Source organism: Cylas formicarius, unplaced genomic scaffold (genome assembly GCF_029955315.1).
Source record: "Cylas formicarius isolate icCylForm1 unplaced genomic scaffold, icCylForm1.1 PGA_scaffold_6__28_contigs__length_40554024, whole genome shotgun sequence".
Taxonomy (NCBI): domain Eukaryota; kingdom Metazoa; phylum Arthropoda; class Insecta; order Coleoptera; family Brentidae; genus Cylas; species Cylas formicarius.
The window spans coordinates 9,848,049-9,868,441 of NW_026844347.1; the positions used below are offsets into that span (position 1 = coordinate 9,848,049).

The 20,393-nt window shown below is 31.1% G+C and overlaps 2 protein-coding genes across 5 annotated transcripts; one reads left to right on the plus strand and one right to left on the minus strand.

Annotated features, from left to right (window-relative positions):
- Positions 1–398: 398 nt before the first annotated feature.
- On the minus strand, positions 399–8,042 carry LOC132703952 (transformer-2 protein homolog beta-like). 4 transcript variants are annotated; one of them, XM_060673531.1, is made up of 8 exons: positions 7,858–8,042; positions 7,596–7,687; positions 6,460–6,537; positions 4,797–4,950; positions 2,573–2,748; positions 2,295–2,333; positions 1,550–1,653; positions 399–963 (listed from the first exon to the last, which is right to left on the minus strand). In XM_060673531.1, exons 1-8 carry the CDS (start codon positions 7,870–7,872, stop codon positions 938–940), a joined length of 684 nt encoding a protein of 227 aa, XP_060529514.1. In that variant the 5' UTR covers positions 7,873–8,042; the 3' UTR covers positions 399–937. The 4 variants fall into 4 exon arrangements, with proteins under 4 accessions (XP_060529514.1, XP_060529511.1, XP_060529513.1 ...); XM_060673528.1 differs by having other exon boundaries at positions 401–963; positions 4,797–5,067; positions 7,858–8,041; XM_060673530.1 differs by lacking the exon at positions 399–963 and adding an exon at positions 973–1,407 and having other exon boundaries at positions 4,797–5,067; positions 7,858–8,037.
- Positions 8,043–8,144: 102 nt separating this feature from the next.
- On the plus strand, positions 8,145–16,909 carry LOC132703950 (ribosomal protein S6 kinase beta-2-like). The gene is made up of 10 exons (XM_060673525.1): positions 8,145–8,323; positions 8,376–8,541; positions 8,768–8,811; positions 12,121–12,385; positions 12,434–12,567; positions 13,344–13,535; positions 13,596–13,686; positions 13,804–14,052; positions 14,886–14,993; positions 16,592–16,909. Exons 2-10 carry the CDS (start codon positions 8,464–8,466, stop codon positions 16,895–16,897), a joined length of 1,467 nt encoding a protein of 488 aa, XP_060529508.1. The 5' UTR covers positions 8,145–8,323; positions 8,376–8,463; the 3' UTR covers positions 16,898–16,909.
- The last annotated feature ends 3,484 nt before the right edge of the window (positions 16,910–20,393 follow it).

Genomic DNA, 20,393 nt, shown 5'->3' on the forward strand with positions numbered 1-20,393 from the left:
GTTTTCTCGAGACTGATGGTTTTTGCTGTAGCAACTGACTGGGAAGTATTAACGATATTAAGCAGTGGATGTAATATTGGTGTTTCCCTTGATTAATATGCTTTTTTTAAAGGACTATGATAAAATATCAAGGAAATTCACTAGTTTAAATTTGAAGTAAAATATCTATTTGAGGTGAAGAATGTTATTTAAACTTACGCATCTTAGGTAAGAACACTTAAAACTTATTCTCAGATACTCCTTACCTGCAGTGTCATTAGCATTTTGATTAGTTTTTAATATAAGCAATACTTATTACGCCTCATTCGATCCATAGTGAAATATGTTGAAGTACATAAAGTGTGGAAAAATGAGAGACATTTTCATTTCAATTTTCAAATTTATTTTCCAAGTTGAATTACATTTTCAACCGAAACAATAGGGAATGAAATTAACATCACTTACCAATTAAAACAAATATTTTTGAAAGAGAAGTTTATATCTGTTTGTTGAGGGGATAAAATTAGGGTCAGACTTAAAAGAAATGATGCAGTACTTTAAATTAACATTGTTTAGACTAAATAAATGATTTTGCTTAATCCAAAAACTACAAAAATAGTCACAAGATTTACAATTTGCTGGAAATAATGCAAATGCAACTGGCATCATTTTTTTAAGTGGGATAATGGGACAATCGTTTGGATATATGAGAGAGAGGAAAACTTGGAAGTTCATAATTATGAGGTATAATTCAGATAAATGCACTGAAGAATTTTCTTTTGCGGACACTCTTGTTATTTTCTTAAACTGCAATTTTGCCCTCGAAAGACAGAACAATTTTCATTTCTTTCTTCAATATCAAAATCTTGATTGAACTCTTAGTTTCATTCTTTTTTCACAGCTTTGATTAAGCTTCACGGGATTTTACATATTCAGACTTTCTCAATAAACTTCAATTTCATCCAAAAGTTCTTGTTCTCAAACCTTTTTAAACACACAGAAAACAAATATTAGTGAAAATTATTTATTACGTAACTTAATTACTACATTAAATTCATGATAGCTATAAATTTATAATGTGACAAAATCTAAACGTATTTTATGATAAAGCGGTTCGATATTTGAAAATGCCCGCCAAATTTTAATCATCGTGTCAAAAAATAAAATCATTTTTCGCTTGTTTCAAATATTGAACCCCTACCTCCCTATTTAGTGATTGATATACACAAAGCACGAACGGTGCTTTAATATTAACTATACAATAAGCGACGTCCAAATTTTGAAATGTAATAAATGAAAATGTGGCAACTCGGATACATAGTCGGTGGAAGTATATTTATTAAGGGGAAAAAATGAAAACGACTACTTTAAAAGAGTCAATTCTAAATATCCGTAATATCTCGAACACGTCCGCACGTTAATACCGACCTGAAAGATCACATTAAATAAAACAAATTAAAATTAAGCGCAAACAAAGCAATGAAATGTGGACACGGGTTTTCCCCTTTAAAGCAAAACATGCCCGAAAGTTGAGGAACAAACACATTCCCAACAAATGAAAACTACTTACGTGGAGAGTAGCTGCGTGATCTTGAGCGCTCATATCTGCTCCTTCGGCTACTTCGATAATATGGCGAAGGAGAGCGGCGGTATCTAGAACTCTTGTAATAAACCCTAAATAAAAAATACTTTCGTAAATTCATTGCTTACATCATTTTTGATTTACTCGTTGTAAGATGGCTAGGTAAAAGGTGTTAAAAATGTAATTTAATTTCACCTGTCTGTGCAATATGACCCACTGATTCAGCCAAAATCATAAACAGCTTTTTACAACTTTAGAAATAATAAAAATTTTGGGGCCATTGGCTTAACAAAACAACTTCGGCAAAGAAGTGTGATCAAAACCAGACAGTCCCACTCCATCACCTTTCATCAATTTTAACCTACATGCATCACAAAAGACGTAAAAATTGTGTGAGCATTTTAAAAGTTTACATTTATTTTAGTTTTACAAAACTTCTGGATTCCTCCTGTGTCGGTTTTTGTTGAGTCAAATTTGCAAACGTTTTGCCAACCATCCTGTTGGTCAGTTCGACTCAGCAAAAACCGACACAGGAGGAATCCAGAAGTTTTGTAAAAAGTAGCCTGTGGGAGTTTCTTTGAACAATTAACAAGCTTGCATTTATGTTTACTGTAAACAAAATGACCTCGACAAGGAAAAGGAAAAGTTGTATTCCTAGAATATTTGACATAAAGCACTTTTACTAAACTCACAGATTAAAAAAAATATTCGACCAAAATATGGGGCTACTTACTCTCTCCTGTCGCTGTATCGGTCATTATATTTACTGGAACTGAAAAATAAAAAAAAATTATTGTATGAATGAAAAACACTAGAAGGGAATGTAAATCCAATATAGAATGCAATATATATGTTTGAAGCAACCTTTAAGTTGTGTTTCAAACCTTCATAACACAACTCCTAAATTTGCTCAACTTTTTTTTCCATAATTGAAAAGTTCTTTCCATTCCACAAGGGAAATAACTTAATAACAATTTTGGAAGTGCCCAAACATTTACCATAACTACTTACTATGTTGGTTTTCCCATATAAATTCCGGGTGTGGGGGTGTGGGCTCTCTCAGTGATCGAATAATCAACTCGAATGCTCTTCCCATTTATTTTCATCCCTGAACACTGTTCTTTGGCCACTTTAGCATCTTCCATGCTTTCAAAATATACAAAAGAGAAACCCCTTGATCTGCCGGTCTGAAAGAGAAAAAAAATCACTGTTTAACATTTAACACATTCCTACTCAGATTAACCGACTTGTCAATCAGTGCTGTTAGGATCTAGACTTAGCGATTTAGCTTAAATTATGACCTAATGCGATATGGTTGAGGTAAATTAGTTTATTGATTTTAACTACTTGGAAATTATTGTAAAGCATAGCATTACCATTCTTTTTGCAAGAAGTAAGAATAGGTAAGTTATTTACTCTATTATTTTAATTACTGATTAACTTACATCAAGACAATGTTACCTATTTGCAATGGGTTTTTGTATATGTATTTAATAACTAAATCAATAAATATCACCCTATTTGAGAAATTTTATTTTTAATGTAAGATATTTTAGAAAAAGAAGCCGATCCTTAAGAGTGCGACTTTTCAGAATTCAGGTAAATACAGGTATGGCCATCGAAAGTCTGTTTATAAATGGTGCAAATTTATAGAATCAAATGCCATTCATTACGAAAAATTTTTCCGTCTATAGGCATAGATGGAAAATTGGCTTATAAAAGCACATAAATTAAGGAATATTATGTGAAATCTATCTCATCAATAGTAATAACGATATTAGTAAAATGGTGCGTTCATCATCGACATTCAATTCACTGAAAAAAAAAACTGTAATAATTCTCCATTATCACTGAAAGAAAAAAATGTACATGAAAGATATGTTACAATAAACTGTAGAAAGATGTTGCAAAATGACAAACTATTTAAATTATTGCTTTAAAAAAAGCCACGTCAAGAGGAATCACCACGTCTGCGACTAGACATAGGACTGTGTGCAATATTTGATATGATCGCGTGAGCCGCAAATAAATTGTCAAAATCGATCTTATAGTGGGGATTTTACGATTTATCAACAAACTCTCAAGTTTGTTTTTCTTTAATCTTGTTTAATTGTGCTTATCATTTTAAGCGGTTTTAAAGCATTGATTTGCAGCTGTCAGTTTTAAGTAACAATATAAATCATAAAAAATAATTTTCTAATTTTTTGCATCCCCAAGTAAAAATAATGGATTTAAATTTGATAAACTATTTAATGAAATGAAAAAAAAATCGCCAATGGATATCCAGAAAATAGCGAAAGCATTGGAAATCAGCTTAAAAACTGTGCAGAAAACTGGCCAGTTTTGAAAACAACTGCAAAAAAAAGGTAGAGATTTGCATATTGAACTTATATCATTACCAAACTTAATAAGAAATATAGTGGGAATTGCATATTAAAATTTAGAAAAGTAGTTCTTTTTGACAAAACGTAACGTCCGTAAAAATTGTAAAGAGGAAAAGAGGATGTGACATGGGAAAACGGTTCATTATTTTGCATACGGATTGTTCAACAGGATTATTTTGGGTGCTATTTTAAATTTTTTACTTTCACGTAAACAAATTTTTGACTATCATGATAATATGATCTGTGAAATATCGGAAAAATGTCTAAAAGAAGGACTGATCCCAAATATTCATGCTCCTGATTAATTGTGTTAGAAAATACCGCCTATCATTCAATGGTATTAAATAAAAGCAAGCAAGTTCCTGACGTGTTGGATTATATCACGCCCGAGTAGTTAGTATTATAGTATGATTTTTTTATACATAATTTTCTGTAAAGTCCTTTATCTGACTCGCACTGTTTCCGCTACTGCTTCCTGGAGACTGGTTGGCAATTTTCATTTCCTTTTTATTCCTTGATATAATTATCCAGATTAAATACCAGCGATTTCAGACAGTTGCTATAAGAAACTGGACGGTTTAACATTGTTATTAATCAGATAAAGTTCAGTTTATGACTACTTAAGTTACCATAATAATCAATGTAATTTAGTTTTTTGTAACTTTTTAACTTCTGAAATATAATTTTTGTAAAAATAATGTTAGGTGACTATCCCAACACTGCATAAAATAAAACCATTTCATTTTTCCTTTCTTGAGGTATATTTATAATTGCACATTTTGGTAGTCCAAGTGTGCTAGTGACCTTCGGACCTGCATGGTAAGACTGGATTTGGATACAAGTATACCCACCTTTGCGTCAATAACTACTTGTACCCTCTCCACAGGACCGTACTTGCTAAAAATGTGGTAAAGCTCGTCTTCGGTGGTGTAAACGCTAAGTCCGAACACTCCCAAACAACGGCCCGGCTTGGGATTGTCCCGCGCGCTCAAATGACGTCTGCGACTAGACATAGGACTGTGTGAGTGAGAGCGCCGACTTCCGTAACCAGGAGAACGCGACATGCTGCGCGAATATCTCGAGGACTTGTGACGTCTGTCTGAGCGTGATCGACTGCGTGACCTGGAAGGTCGAAATCACAAAGACACCGATTTAACATTGCCTCGGATATTTAGTGTGATTTTGTGATTTTTTTTTATGGCGATGTATTGTGAGTCTTGTAAAGTGTGAAAAATTTGCCAGGCAACTAAAATTGTGAATGAAAGTCGAAGATAAAAATAAAATAATGAAACTGCGAGCGAGGTAGTTTCGCTTTCTGCCCAATGATTTAAGCATAGAGTGTATTCATTCATTTATCATCATTAAATTAGCACAGTGGAAGTGTATTTTAGGTACTCAAATAATTTTTACATGAACATGTATAAAATAATTGCTAATAAACCTCAATATGTAGAATACACTGTATACCTGTAAACATCCTTTGCGAAGCATATTTTTTACACAATTTTACAATTTATGCAAAACTAACATATCAATCCAACCCAGACGACGCTTAGTCCAATAATGAGAAAACACGCTAACCGGTATATATGTTATACAGGGGCTCATCGAAATGACATAATTTAATGAGCGAATTTCTGGGCTACAAAGATTTTTAAAATACTTGTCATGTCACTGGATCTTTCTGGGGAAGTTGCCCAACCCTTGCAGCAGTTTGCTTTAATAAGTCAAAATATGTAATAAATGAATTTAACAATTTTACGTGTCAGCTTGGAAAAGTTCTACACCAGAAAGCACATTATTCAATAAGCAAAAATTTTTAATTGATTTCATACACACAGCAATATGCTATAGTACACCGGTATGAATCAATGATATTATGTTGTCCCAAATAATCCCGCTTTGTAATCAACTAAAATTTAATTAAATTCCATATTTTTTAGGATGTAAAAAAGTGTTGGGATAACCTGCTAAACTAACCAGAGATACTACCTCTGTTCTGACTGCAATTAGGCAGTGGGCTCGATGTTAGAAATGAAATTGCATGTAAAATCGATTGTAAACCAATAAAGAAACAACCTGGTATTTTTAATTTAATTACAATCTAAAATAGAGGGACATAACACTGTCTCCTTAAATCAAAAAATTATATCAGAATTCAATTCAACCAATAATTATTTAACGCTCAGTTGCTTAGTGAAGTCTTTTATAGTGGATGTGTACCGCCTTTGCATGTAACTTGTATATGATTACTGAAATACCACTGTATATAAGAAAACTTCCTAGTACCAGCACAGAATTATAAAAGGCAATAATACATGTGTGGTGCACAAGGGTTCCCAACATTTTGGACCAAAATGCTGTCTCCAAGTGCAAATTTTGGAAGACTTTGGCCAAACATCTATTGAGCATAAGGACAGGATCCATACTAACTCATTAAATTATGTCATTTCAATAACATCCTATAAACGTTTTTCGTAAAAATTTTTGACAAAATTTATAATAAGCACATACCTATCTCTTCGGCTGTAATCCCTATCATCTCGACGTCTACTTCTATCATCCCGATATTTTCTGTCTCTACTCGGGCTCCTAATTTAAAATAAATCCGTCAAACAACTATTTATTGATGAGAAACAATTGCTTGTAGTGTTAGAATGAGCTTTACAAAAGTTTGGTTATGGATATGTCACTGCATTGACCTGGTTCTCAAATTCACTACCTAAGACCACTGTTGTAAGGAAACAAAAATAAATTGCAAAAGGTATAACATTGCTTCCAAATGCGCAATATATTTTTATATATATAAATAGTATTTACATTACAGTGTTACATTTAACATTTACATTTTTCACATTAAATGCCCGGGCATATGATCATGACCAAGATATGTCTCTTTATAACTAAGAGTGGAATTCATAGTCGATATATGAGAATAAAAATAAAGATTCAAGCAAATAAATATCAAACCTCTAAATAAGAAGATAAGTTTCATTTTATGCATATTTTCTGTAGTTTAAATCCCTGCCAAACAGATTTACTCAGACCGTTCCAAGACATAAACCCATAAAAATTTGATTTGTTACTAACTTTTATTGCAACACCAAGCACGATCTTTGGGTTATGACTAGGAGCTGTTTTCGATTTCAAGTAGTTCTAAATATATGTTAAAAATGAAAAGTAGCAAAAAAACATTTATGCATTTACTAAATGATGCAAATACTATTAGAGTAAATGTAGTAAAATTTAAGTATCTTGTTGATGTTTAAGTATGTTGTTCATATATAGACATGAACAAATTGTCAGTATTATCAAACAGAGTGTTGGATAAAATAAATGCACCTCATTAAATCATTAATGAGTTATGGATAATTTCAGCACCTGCTTTGGCAACAGTAGCATTATGTTAATAGTTATTTAAAAGAAAGTAATCAACTGGGTGCCATGCTACAAATTCAAATAGAAGAAAATTTGAAACAAAGTTAACAATTTTTCTTCTGGCTTCTGAATTAAGATTTTTATGCAATTTAAACCTATATTATTTAATAAAGATCAAAATATATACTGTTCATGTTGCTTAAGTTATTTTTGCATTCAATGGCTCAAACTTTAAAAGCAAATTTTGAAGTTTAATAATTTAAAGTATTTACCTGGAATAACTATTGCCCTTAAGATTCCTTGGAGAATCTTCGTGTTTGACCCTTGGTGAGTGATCGTTCATTATGTTCGGCGAATGACTACCCTATTAACGAGAACTTTATAATTAGAACACATCAAAAACAAAAACTAAGCATATAATAAGTCAAAACAAAATGATTAAAAAGTATTCTTGAAAATGGTGATTTTAAAATAAGCGTGGTTTTAAACCGGCATTTTAAATACATTCTGAAGTTAGGATCGCAAGGCCTTTACCTCTCTTTCACTCATTAGCCGATATACAAAACACAATTTAACTATTCTTTTTGCTGTTCAAACTTGCTGAACCTAAAATTCCTCCAGAAGAACGGCAAAATATTCACTATCACTTGCCAATTTAGACGCAACAATATTATAATATGGCGTCTCTTAGAGCGCAGTGCTGCCAATTTGAGGGACTACTAAAACGTTGAACATGTTCGCCAATATTACAAAAATTCATTCACCATAAAAAAAAGAAAAATAACATACCATTTAAGAGCTCTACTCTCTGAAAGTTACACAATATTATTTTATTAATTTAAATAAGATAACATTAATCTCTGGATTCCATGCGGACCAAATTTAAGTATAAATTAGTCATTGTGTTGTCGATCCTCGAACGGATGCAGCAAATATTTAAAATGTTATGATGAAGTTGGCAATTACATTGTCAAAGTTCATTGTGCAGGGGGCAGGGGAGGTATTTGTACATAACCTCATTGTATCGTGTGCTAACTGTATCATTTCCCAAGACAGCGAAAGAATTATATCGCCTTTATTTGCAAATTATCGTGTTTGGTGCGTGATAGTGAATTTTAAATGTAAAAATATAGCAACATCATGGAAACCGTTTTCGATATTGATGATGTTGAAACCGTGGAATTATCAGATTCTGAGGATGAAATCGAAATTGATGAGGTAAACACAGATTCCTCCAAGTATTTTCCATCCAATGCGTAATTAAGAAATTTGCCTAATGCATAATGAGAAAATCTGGTTTATCTTTACCTAATAAACTACGTTTTCAAATTTTTTGTATGGTGGCCTTGTAAAATGCTGAATTTATGTTAACAGCTTTGTGCCAATTTCCCCAAATTAGTTTTAGGAATCTTGTTAATGACAATCTTCCTTTCTTTCATTTTAGAGTACCTGCATAGATGAGAACCCCAATCCTAATGAAGTCATTGAGTAAGTTATTCCCTAGGTGTAACTATTTTATATAATAGACCAGTTTATGCTTGGCAAGGGCACCAATCTTACTTCCTGAAGTGTTTGCTCTGGTTAATTTTATACAACGAAATTAGCGTGCGATTTACTAAATATTTCATCTGATTTTAAAATGTTGTGTTTTGGTAGTTATTTACAACAATATGTGTATGACAATTTATGGGTTTGTTAAATCTCCATTAGCAAATTTGGTTGTGCTGAAAGTGAAGATTCCATCTCAATGTTTTATTAAACTTTTTAATAATACCTACATTCTTTGGATTTTTATTTGAGTGATGTGTTTTTTTATTCACAAATAATAAAAGAAAAAATAAAGAACTTTGTAACTATATTTTTATTAAAATTTTACTATTTAAAAGTAAAATTGGAAATTGAGTGATCTTTTTTAGACAACATAATATATGTATATTAACATTAGTTTTATTGTTAATCATTCAAAATATTGCATACTGATTTTTTACTGATACTGTCTTATTGTAAGTGGAGGTGTCAATATATAGTTTTCTTTTATGGTCAATAAATAATTATTAAATGTTAGAACAATACAAAGAAATAATTCAGTGCCCATTATTGCCTCCTAATCTTTTTAGTTCCTCATATGTAATGTTATATTCTCCTACCATAACAAAATACTTTTTCATTAAGCATAGTTGCCCTTACACGTGGATACCTACATATAATTTTTATAATGTGTGTACATATGCTTCAAAGTTTTGATGGATAGGTTATAGATGTTTGGTTTACAAAAACATCTTGATTGAAATATCTCTGCAGGAGTATGATGACTTCTGAGTTGTCTGTGGTAAATTCACAAAACAGTAACATATATGCTCTATATTAATTAAATAAAAGAAGTTACCAAAAATTGAAACATACTTTTATACAGTCAATAAAAAATCGCTGTCTTTTTGATTTTAATAATAAATTACTGCAAGAACATTACAGTTCAATATTCTCGTAAACAAAAATATCGAACATAAAAAGTAAAGTTTGTACCACAACTACATGCCTGGTGTCAGCTTGGTCTAGATATTTGTTTGCATATTAAACAATAAAATTGGGAAAGGGTAATTTTAGATAATTGCAACTAAAATCTCAGATACAGAAAATATTTCTAAAAAGATCTTTTTCATATTTAGTCCGATTTTAACGATTTTTTGCACAAGTTCAAGGAAAATAAATTTAGACTAAACCATATCATTTATATTTCCTAAAGAGTCTGGGTTTATACATACTCTTAAGAGGAAAAACAATATCACTTTAACAATTTTATTTCTGCCTGTCTATCTTCCACCCTTCGTCATTCTCATTCAAAACTATACTGTATGAAAGTTTTGTTGATTCCATATTGATTGTTTTTTTTTTTAATTTATTATATCTGCATTTATTTCAAGGTTATTTCTTTCTTTGGAGACAGTGCCCACTAACAAATTGATCTAATGTTTTTTTATTTTACCCTGACATGTTTGTGTTATATATCGAGATATCAAAATAAATAAAAAAAAGAATAAACACACTTACGTACACTATACTTTTAATTAAAATCTAAAAGTTGTTTTTCACCACAGTGTGTCATACACACTTTTTTTTTAGGAAATCTAATTAAAGAAAATGAAAAAGTTTGTTAAATCAAAATAATAAAGCCGGTGGATTTTTCTACACCTAAGTATATTAAATAAACTAATTAAATTTTCTAATTGTTATATCCCATTTAGTTACCACCCACGCAGAATGTGACATTTTCTATGTTCGTTTATAGGAAACTACTTATAAAACAAAACCTGTAGTTTCTCCCTTAGGAGGGCTAATTGAAAAATTGGCGACTGGTAGGAGTGCTTACAAGTTTTCAACTGAAATAGAATAGCGACCTCCATGAGGGTCAGAATCTTAATGATGAACCTGTTTTTTTTTTGTGCCTTTCCAAGATAAGTTAACTAACCAAACGTTTTCAATATAAAGATTTTATTCAATTTTTGCTAATGCACATTTTACCTCTTTTTACAATTTTTTTTGGCCATGCGCTCTGTGCTGGGGTACATGTCCAATTTTCAGGTAATCTACATAAGCAGACCCGTAATAATAAAGAAACCTATTTGTCAGTAAACAAAACCTTTTTAGCTACCAAAGTTCATGAGATAATGAATATATCGCTTTTATATTACCAAGAAAAATTAATTTAACCTTAGAAGTGTCTCATCAAAATGCAGACAGCACATTTCCTTCATTACTCCGTAAGATCCAAAAATACACAAACAACAAACTATCAGATATAAAAGCGACATACTTTAAAATTATTTTTAAAAATGTGGACTCTAAGGTATACCAGGCGTTGACAGTTATTTAGAATGAGACACCCCATATACTATTGTATATTTGAATTTTTCTCTCAATAGTGTCTAATTTGTACAAGGTTGCCCCTTAAATCCAGACTCGTCACCAATAGGCCACCCGTCAGAAGAAACCCTATAGAACAGAATTTACGGAAATGTATCGAATATATATATGGTATATAGTGTTTGGGGATCTAAAAGCCTTAAAAGTAAACGATTTTTAAAAGGGACAAAACAAAGGATTTAACAAATTTATTAGAGCCAAGTATAATTAATGAAATCCTTGATAGTGACAATATCTCATCTGAAAGGAAATAAAAATAAATTGCTTTTGTTTGCATAGCTTTTGAGTTAATTGTCATTAATAAAAATAATTTACTGTGATTGACTTCCAAAGGAGGTGTTGGCGTTATCAAGTGCCCAGTAGAATTTCATATTAAATTAGCTTTCTTCATAAGACATCACTTAAGGTGTGCATCAGATTAAAACAAATAATTTACAATTCTTATGTAGTAAATAATGATACTCACAGTTTAATGAGATAATTTTTTTAGATACAATACCAGGCATGCTGAACCTTCAAAAAAAGAAAAATGATAAATGCATTGTCAACGACGAAATTATGCCACGTTAATGCCAAAATTTTTTAATTCATCAATTTTTATTGTTTTTTCTAAATGAACATTTTTTTTTTCATGCCTAATAATGAATTTGCATTTTTTTCAATATTTTGAAGCGGATCATGTTATGGACCGTAAGTTTAAAACATCCAAACAATTATTTAAAAAACTTAATCGTGATGAAGGTCTTGAATGGCAAATCTTTGAATTTTAATAACAATTTGCCATGTTTTCAACTAGCATTGTTTTTCATAAGGAAACATCTAAAATGGGACACCCGGTAGTATGTTTCAATGCATTCTATAGATTTGTTTTTCCAGCTTGACAGAGGGTGACTTTGAAACTTTAGAACTAACAGAAGAAAATGTCAATCCAACGCAAGAGCGCATGACTCCGAAAGATTTTGATCTGCTAAAAGTACTTGGAAAAGGAGGCTACGGCAAAGTTTTTCAATGTCGTAAAAGAAACGGCAGGGATGCCGGAAAAATATTCGCCATGAAAGTATTAAAAAAGGCTTCCATCGTAAGAAACCAAAAGGATGTATCCCACACGAAAGCGGAACGAAATATACTAGAGAGTGTTAAGGTAAAGTAAGTGTTGAACATTTTTCAAAATTTTATCTTTCAATTTTAGCACCCGTTTATCGTACAGTTGAATTATGCATTCCAAACCGGTGGAAAGCTGTATTTAGTTTTGGAGTATCTAAGCGGTGGCGAATTGTTTACGTATTTGGAAAAAGAAGGATTATTTTTGGAGGAATGTGCTTCGTAAGTAGAGCGTATATAGTAGAATTTAACTTCATAAGAAAATTCTATAATAAAAAATGTTTTAAAAAGTTCTTAAAAGAAAGTGCGTAATTGTTTCTTCACATTATTTCTTAAAACTCATCAAGTTTAAGTCTTCTGATAATCTGATTTCGGGTTATGTTTTTTATTTTTAATGCTCTTGGATTTTTAAAAATAACTATGTAGTTTGTTGCAGTTTGATTTTAAGTATTTTCTATGTTATAGTTTTCTATTCAAAATTGTTTAGAGTAATAAAATTTCGTCAGGTATGCAGTGACCTGATGAATACTTGCACTTAGCCCTATTTCAAAAAGTAATTGTCGTAAAAAGTTGTAATTTGTAATCGTAAAGAATTGTAACTAGTCATCAACGCTGGAAATTTATAAATTTTTAGAATTATATTACTGATAGCTAATTGTCATTTTGTCAAATTTGGACTTGTTGAAAAGGGCTCTCTTTAGGCTGTTTTTTATAGTAATACAAGCTAGACATAATATTTATCATGTTTCAACAAGAACTCGACAGATAAAAAAATATGATTCCAATTTTTATTAATATACTATAAAAACTTCTAAAATTAATTAGAAAATGCAGATTAAAATTTGAACGCCCAGTATGAGGCATGTTGAGCTTAATTATAATATTTTGTTGCCTATTATCTCCAGTTTCGAGATTATCCATTCTTTATGAACCACTCTGTATTTTAAAGACCTAAACCTGTTGGTATTTTGCAATTTAAGGATTATTTTATTTTCAAGGTTTTATCTAGCCGAAATTATTTTGGCATTGGAACATTTGCACAGCTTGGGTATTATATACAGAGACCTTAAACCTGAAAACATTCTATTGGACAGAGATGGGCACATAAAACTTACAGACTTTGGATTATCGAAAGAACACATTCAGGATAACACCAGAACCCTCACTTTTTGTGGTACTATTGAATATATGTAAGTTTAGGCACACTTTCTATTTGTTGGGGATGGTAATTAGTTATTCATGATTTATAGGGCGCCAGAGATTTTATCAAGACTTGGCCATTCGAAAGAGGCAGATTGGTGGTCTCTTGGTGCCTTAATGTTTGATATGCTGACGGGAGCTGTAAGTTCAATAATGTTTCTATTATTTTTTGGTAAATAAAGCGTCTTTAAACAATGAACGTGACTATTGTATTTTGCTGCCTTCGGAGTAATTTATTTTGCATTAATTGCCTTTAAGCCGCCGTTCCACGGAGAAACAAGGAAGTTAACAATTGCTCTCATCCTGAAAGCGAAGCTGATATTCCCTCAATTCATGACTATGGATTGTAGGGATTTGGTGAGGAGATTACTAAAGAAGAAACCACAAGACAGGCTGGGTGCACCGCCGGAAGGTGCAAAGGCAATCAAAAGGCATCCGTTTTTTAAAAATACCAATTGGGACGATGTTTATAACAAAAGAATAGAACCGCCTTACAAACCTTACTTGGTATGTTTTCTTTTTTTATTATTTAATTCAGTTCGAGCCGAACGTCGAGCCTGTTAAGGAAAAAAATATATTAAAAAGCAATAAGACAGAGTCTATGTGAAATTATTTAATAAACGAACTTTTGCTTCAAGAGGCAAACTTTTAAGCTATGACAGTAAATTGACATGCAACTTCATAGGCGTTCATCAAAGACTCAATCTTTTTTCGTTTGTTAAAATATTATCAATTTTTGTAATATCATTAGAAATAATAATAATAAATAAGTATTTTTAGTATTTGAAACATTTTGTTATTGGAAGTGTAAATTGAATTTCGATTTATTTGGTTGGTTCAAATTTGTTGCGTCAAACGGGGCAAGAACTAATGGCCTCCGAGAATGTATTTGATTTGTGCTACCATTTAAAGAATTTTAAAGAATTGCGCTACTCCTTAAGCTACTGAAAAATCAGAACTGTATATATATGCTAACATAATATTTTATTATTCCATTTTCATTTTTAAGATAAAAAATAAAAACATTATTTTTCCGCTATTTATATCACAAACTTCACCCTTTATTTTAATCAAGGAATCACCCCCTTAAGTTTTTCATGTTTGTTTTGAAACACCCTATATATATTATATTAATAGTACTTGCTTGACAAAATTTCATCTTCATTCTTCCATTTCTGAATCCTTGAGATTTAAATATCCCAAAAACCTTATATGAAATTAAATTTAAATAGTTAAGTGAAGAAATAAAAATTGTAACACATTTATGATATTCATTTAAAATTTCAGGTTTATGGTTACATTTCTCCAATGAATTTTAATATTTTCTGATATTATTCCAGCGAAGCGAAGATGACGTGTCGCAGTTTGATCCAAAATTCACCCGTCAGACTCCAGTCGATTCCCCCGTAGATTCGTTTTTAAGCGAGAGCGTTAATAATATTTTTCAAGTAAGTGATGTAGTTTATTTGACCTGAGGTTGTGACCATATAAGAGTTTTTTTTTACTCTAATTTACTCTTGCAAAAAACGTTTATTTTATCTCATTTAAAAAGGTGGTTTCAGATTTTGAATGCGCTGCGATTTCCTAGGTCTTCGATATACTGTATTGGGGTAGTGTAGACTACTTTTAGATATTCCCAGATACAATAGTCCAAAGGATTTAAATCTGGGGACTTAGGCGGCCAATGATAAAAGCCTACCTCTCTCTATGCAGCGCTTTTCATACATTTGCTTTAAACGCGTGCGCATATTTAATTTGTAATGTTCTGGGGCACCATCATGCATTTAGTAATACATGTCTCTTCTAGGATGCAATTCTCTCTGTAGAAAATGAAAATAGGACTCAGCATTTAATCTTAAAGGTAGAAAATGTGACCCAATTAAATGATCATCGATCATTCCTAACTAGATATTAACAGCAAACCGATATTGAGTCTTCATTCTGTTATTGAATGCAGATTATCTTCAGCCCATCCACGCCTATTTTGAAAGTTTTGAATTCCCTTGAGAAACTAACATCGTACAAAAAAGAGAATTTTTGACAAAAAAAAAGGGTCAAACCATTGGGAAAAAATCACTCTCGATTCTAAATCTCTTCGTTATAGTGCTTGGTATAGGTGTAATTGTTCTTCTTTTAATATCCTCAATACAGTTGATGCACCAGTATTTAATTCTGCCGCAATTTTCCTGGTACTTGTCTTCAGTTGCCCTCGAATAATATTTACCACAGCATCTTCCAATTTGGGTGTTCGAACTTCCCAATATCGGTTAGTATCAAAATTCCATTTTTCGGAATTTCCAGAGTCATAAAGCGTTTGATTAAGCCTGGTAAACAGCTGTGATGAGGAGGGCTACGAATAGAATACGCTTATGTATAAACACGAAAAGATTGCAAGGAATTTATTTTATATTCAAATTAACTGAGCAATGTCAAGTGACACCAGCTCTCTCGATTTTTTTATTTTTTAGATTTCATTTTTCTATTTTCTATTAAAAAAATACATTTTTTATGTCGGTTGTTCCCTAAATTCCACTCATTTAAAAGAAATTATAAAATATGCAAAATGTGTGTTTTTATAATAATAATAATTCCTTAATATTTTGGTATTCAGTCTATTTTCTTTTTGAAGATAAAAAATAACAGTATTTTTTCGCCATATTTGTAGCACGAAATCTCCTTAATACGTGGGTTTTGACCCAAACTACCCTGTGTTGTAAACACCCTGTATAGTTCTATGTGTGAATAATTAATTGAAGAGTTTAAACTAAAAAGGGGATATGTGCCAAAATTACATTTTTATTACGAAAAACTGATTGAATTTGCAATACTGGTTATAAAAGCCTGTGTTTGCAAAAATAAGGCAAATGCAGGTTACTCAATTAATTAAAATAGGCACATATTCCTTTTTTCATTACATGCGGCGGGGCACGTACAAATTCTAACGCAAAACGTTAATATGCTAAGAATTAATAACTTCTCGGTTGGTTCTAGAATAATCAAATAAATAAATAATATAACCAATTGTTAAATCTTTTTTTTTATTTAGGGATTCACCTATGTGGCCCCGTCAGTTCTGGAGGATTTGTACAGGCCTTCCAACTCTCGTTCCCCTCGCAGATCCGGGTCTTCCTTCCATCAGCAAACCTTCGGCTTCAATATACCTTCCAGATCGAATTTGCATCATAACATACCGACGACTTCCAGTCGCTTCGATCCAGGACACTCTGTTCCTCCTCCCGTCGACGGAGACAACAGCTTAAGACAAAACGGTATCCCTATCCAGCGAAATTTCAATAACTACATGACAGAAAGGATGGAAGTGAGTAGCGGAGGGGTTATACCAAACGTATAGTATGATGCAACCATCTTTAGTTCAATTTTAATATGTACATTATACAAATTGTAAGGCTGAATTAGGTATATATATAGTTTTGGGTTTTATACGAGTTATTTTGTACACGGAGAAAAAGGAATTGTCAAACCCCGTCATCGAGGAATTATAGAAACTCGACCTTGCTTTTTGATTTTGGCTTCCAGTATTTTACGGTTTGGATTGGATATTTATTTTAAAATTCAGATTAATCCAGAATTGGAATAATGTAACCAAAAGAATTTATCCCAAAAGTCCTTGGATTTATAGAGAACAAGGTCAGCACAAATTATCTTAGATTAAAGTAAATATATTAATTAATAAATAATAAACGCGTATACTTTCGAGAGTAACAATTTTACAAATTTTATATCAAAGTTAATTTTACTACAAGAAAAATCAATACAAAAATTACTAATCATTGTGTTTTTTAACTAATTAACCTAGATAACATAAATAATTCCTGAGGTATTGTTTACATAGTTATTTATGTGCAACATTTAGAGTTACCTGCAGTTTTTAGTGAATCAAAAAAAAACAATAATGCCTTTATGAAATTTATGTACAGTGTGCCCATTGTCCTTTTCTTATTGCGTATCCTAATGAGATGATAAATATTCTTGTAGATTTTTTTAACCTGTGGCATACTCAATTTTGTTGTAAAGGATTTTTTATTTTATTAACTTTATTGTTATTGTTATTATTAATTACTTTATTACAAAAACCACCGGCCGCCATACATTTTTCGTATAATTTAGGAATTATTTGGGCATTTACGAGGATATCCGGTCTACAATCCAGAAAGGAGAATTCAAAATACAGTGCCGTACTCAATTTTTTTGTGTAAGTTATGGGAAACAACAATATTTTAAATGAAACATGATACATTTTGTATTCTGTAGTCTGTTTAAAAAATATATCCTTAATTTTTATCCAAAAAATTATACGTAAAGCGATGTTTTTCATCATCGCGTTACGAGACACGATGTTTAATATACAAAAGATAAGTAAAACTGCCAAATTCTGTGTTTCACTTTATATCTCAAAAATAAAGCTATCAAAAACTGGGCACCCGATACATTTCCGCATTATACAGTGCCTGCCTTAAATCCCCCCATTTTTTATTTTCTGTATCGCTGGAGATATGGAGAAATTTCGTGATTGTGACCAATAAAATTCCTATAATATTGCAGGACATTTCAAAATTCAATATAAATAATTATATGGCCTCTTTTTTTCAATATAACATTTACAATGACAGTAGCTTAATTTCGACCGTCTAGTCCATTTAAGAATATATCGTCATTGTAAAATATATTTTAATAATTGTAGGACTTCTTGAGCTGATCATTTGTGGACAATCAGTTTATTAAGGCTTGCGTAACAAATTACATTTTGTGTTTTTCAATATTGGACCATTTTTTTATAGAGTGGGAATTCATTTGAACGAAATAATATTTTTGCGGGAATATTTGGTGAGAACATAGGCACGTTTATTTGGTTTCTTAGTAAACACTTTATCCCTGAAAGAAGAGTGCATTTTGATGAAGCTATCTTCATTCCCAGGTATATGTATAATAATAATTTACAGCCAGCTGTTGATAGAAAGTATCGTTTTGTATTGCATACTATTCTACATATTAGAAACAATAAAGCAATAAGTTTTCTACTGCGTATAAAAACACCAACGCTAACGAACTTCTGTTAAAAATTTACTTAAAATGTTCTAGTCAAAACTACCTCAAAATATATATTTTTTTAAATTCCAGAAGCTTAATTTTACTGAAGAAATTAGTGAAAACCCTAACAGAATTAAAATTTCTATCTTCCTGATTCTGTTTTCTTTCTCCATATTCATTACTGTTGTCCAAAATTGGTGTACAATCAGGACGCACTAGGAAATGATTAGCAATTGCCAATAATTTAAATCATATTTCCCTTGCATTTTATGTAAAATTTTCATTTTAGTTTAGTAAAGCTTTGCATTTTTAATTAAATAAAACAAGCCAAAATTTTTGTATCTAATTCAGCCTATTTATCCCTTACCGTTATATTTATTATCCTTTTCTCTTGATATAAACAGCGAAAAAACTTAACATTTGTAGAAATGTTTGGTCAGCAAGTCCTGATTCGATTGTTGTATAGGCAATTGTTTTGATATGTCGATGTGTAAGCTGTTGTTTGGTCAGTCTATTCACTTCTTCAATGTTGATTTTATTTAATTTAAAATCTAATCTCTATGAATTTAGGTAACCAAAACCACCTTATGATTAGAATCTGTATTTATTGTGTTTTAGCAAATGTTACTAGGACTTCAAGGTTAAATACTCTATGAATTTCAACATCTGGGGATACAAGCAGTAAAATAACCTCAAAGCTGGCGTGGATAAAAAGTCAATCTTCCTATCTAAACTTTTCGTTTGTTTAATAGTAATATTATTCATCACTATGGTCAGGTATTTCTTCCCTAACCGAGATATTTTATGTTATGTATTTATGTATGTATTTTATATTAGTATTTGTTCCATTGTTCATTTTTATCCAGATTTTGTTGTAGAAGTGACCAGGAAGTTTGCAATGCAGGATTAAAAAAGGAGAGTTTATCTTTTGTTTCCAAAGGTAAAAGAAAAACAAATGAAAAAATATTAAACAACTAAAATATTAGTAATTCATAATTTAAAAAAAAATGCAACCGTTGACATTAGGTTTCGAATAAAGCAATGTTTGGAATTTTCAAATGTATTTCTTGCATTTTTTTGTTACTTGAAATGCCAATTGATAGAGAGTTTAACTATAAAATAAATTGACCAAACAATAGTAAAAATAAGCTAATTCGGATAACTTGTTTACCAAGGTCTTCCATGTTACATGTACATATTTAGAATAATCGTCTCACATTCAACATCCAATGTTCTGCTTATGATGTGGAAACTAAAAGAGGTTTATTCAGATATTGCTGGCGGTATTTTGGATATATGTGTTATATATAGAATATATTTTGCTTATTTAGTGAAAATATCAAACCCATCCTTTAGACCGAGTAAAGTTATTGAAATAAAACAATGGGAGTCGCTGGTTAAGCAAAACAAAAATTAAAACTCAATAAAGTCACCTTCTTACTGAAAATATATTTCCCAATCAAACTTGTCAAGTAAAAACAAGCCCCAAATGTGTAGAGGGCGTTCCTGCGAGGGGTGAAAAAAGATTCATTTTTTCTATTCCTTGTGAATTTATAAATTTTTAAAAAGAAGTTGAAAAAAAAATAAAAACTTTTATCATTATTCAGCATTATAAATTTATTTCAGTGCATTTTAAATGAACAAGTTAGGAACCAAAAATATTTTGCAGATAAATGTGTATAAAAAAATCAGTTCATCACTGTAGTGATTTGGTTTTTACTTAAATGATTTCTGAATTTTGAACCCTCCAGATTAAAATGTAACTATACATTATATTCAGTAAACGTTGAAACGTCTGT

Coding starts and splice junctions, on each gene's coding strand:
- LOC132703952 (XM_060673528.1), bottom strand. Junction 2,749..4,796: donor AAGTAGTTATTGACGCAAAG/GTGGGTATACTT, acceptor TTTCTCTTTCAG/ACCGGCAGATCAAGGGGTTT. Junction 2,334..2,572: donor TATATGGGAAAACCAACATA/GTAAGTAGTTAT, acceptor TTTATTTTTCAG/TTCCAGTAAATATAATGACC.
- LOC132703950 (XM_060673525.1), top strand. CDS start 8,464: ATGGAAACCGTTTTCGATATTGATGATGTTGAAACCGTGGAATTATCA. Junction 14,053..14,885: donor CGCCTTACAAACCTTACTTG/GTATGTTTTCTT, acceptor ATATTATTCCAG/CGAAGCGAAGATGACGTGTC. Junction 14,994..16,591: donor GCGTTAATAATATTTTTCAA/GTAAGTGATGTA, acceptor TTTTTTATTTAG/GGATTCACCTATGTGGCCCC.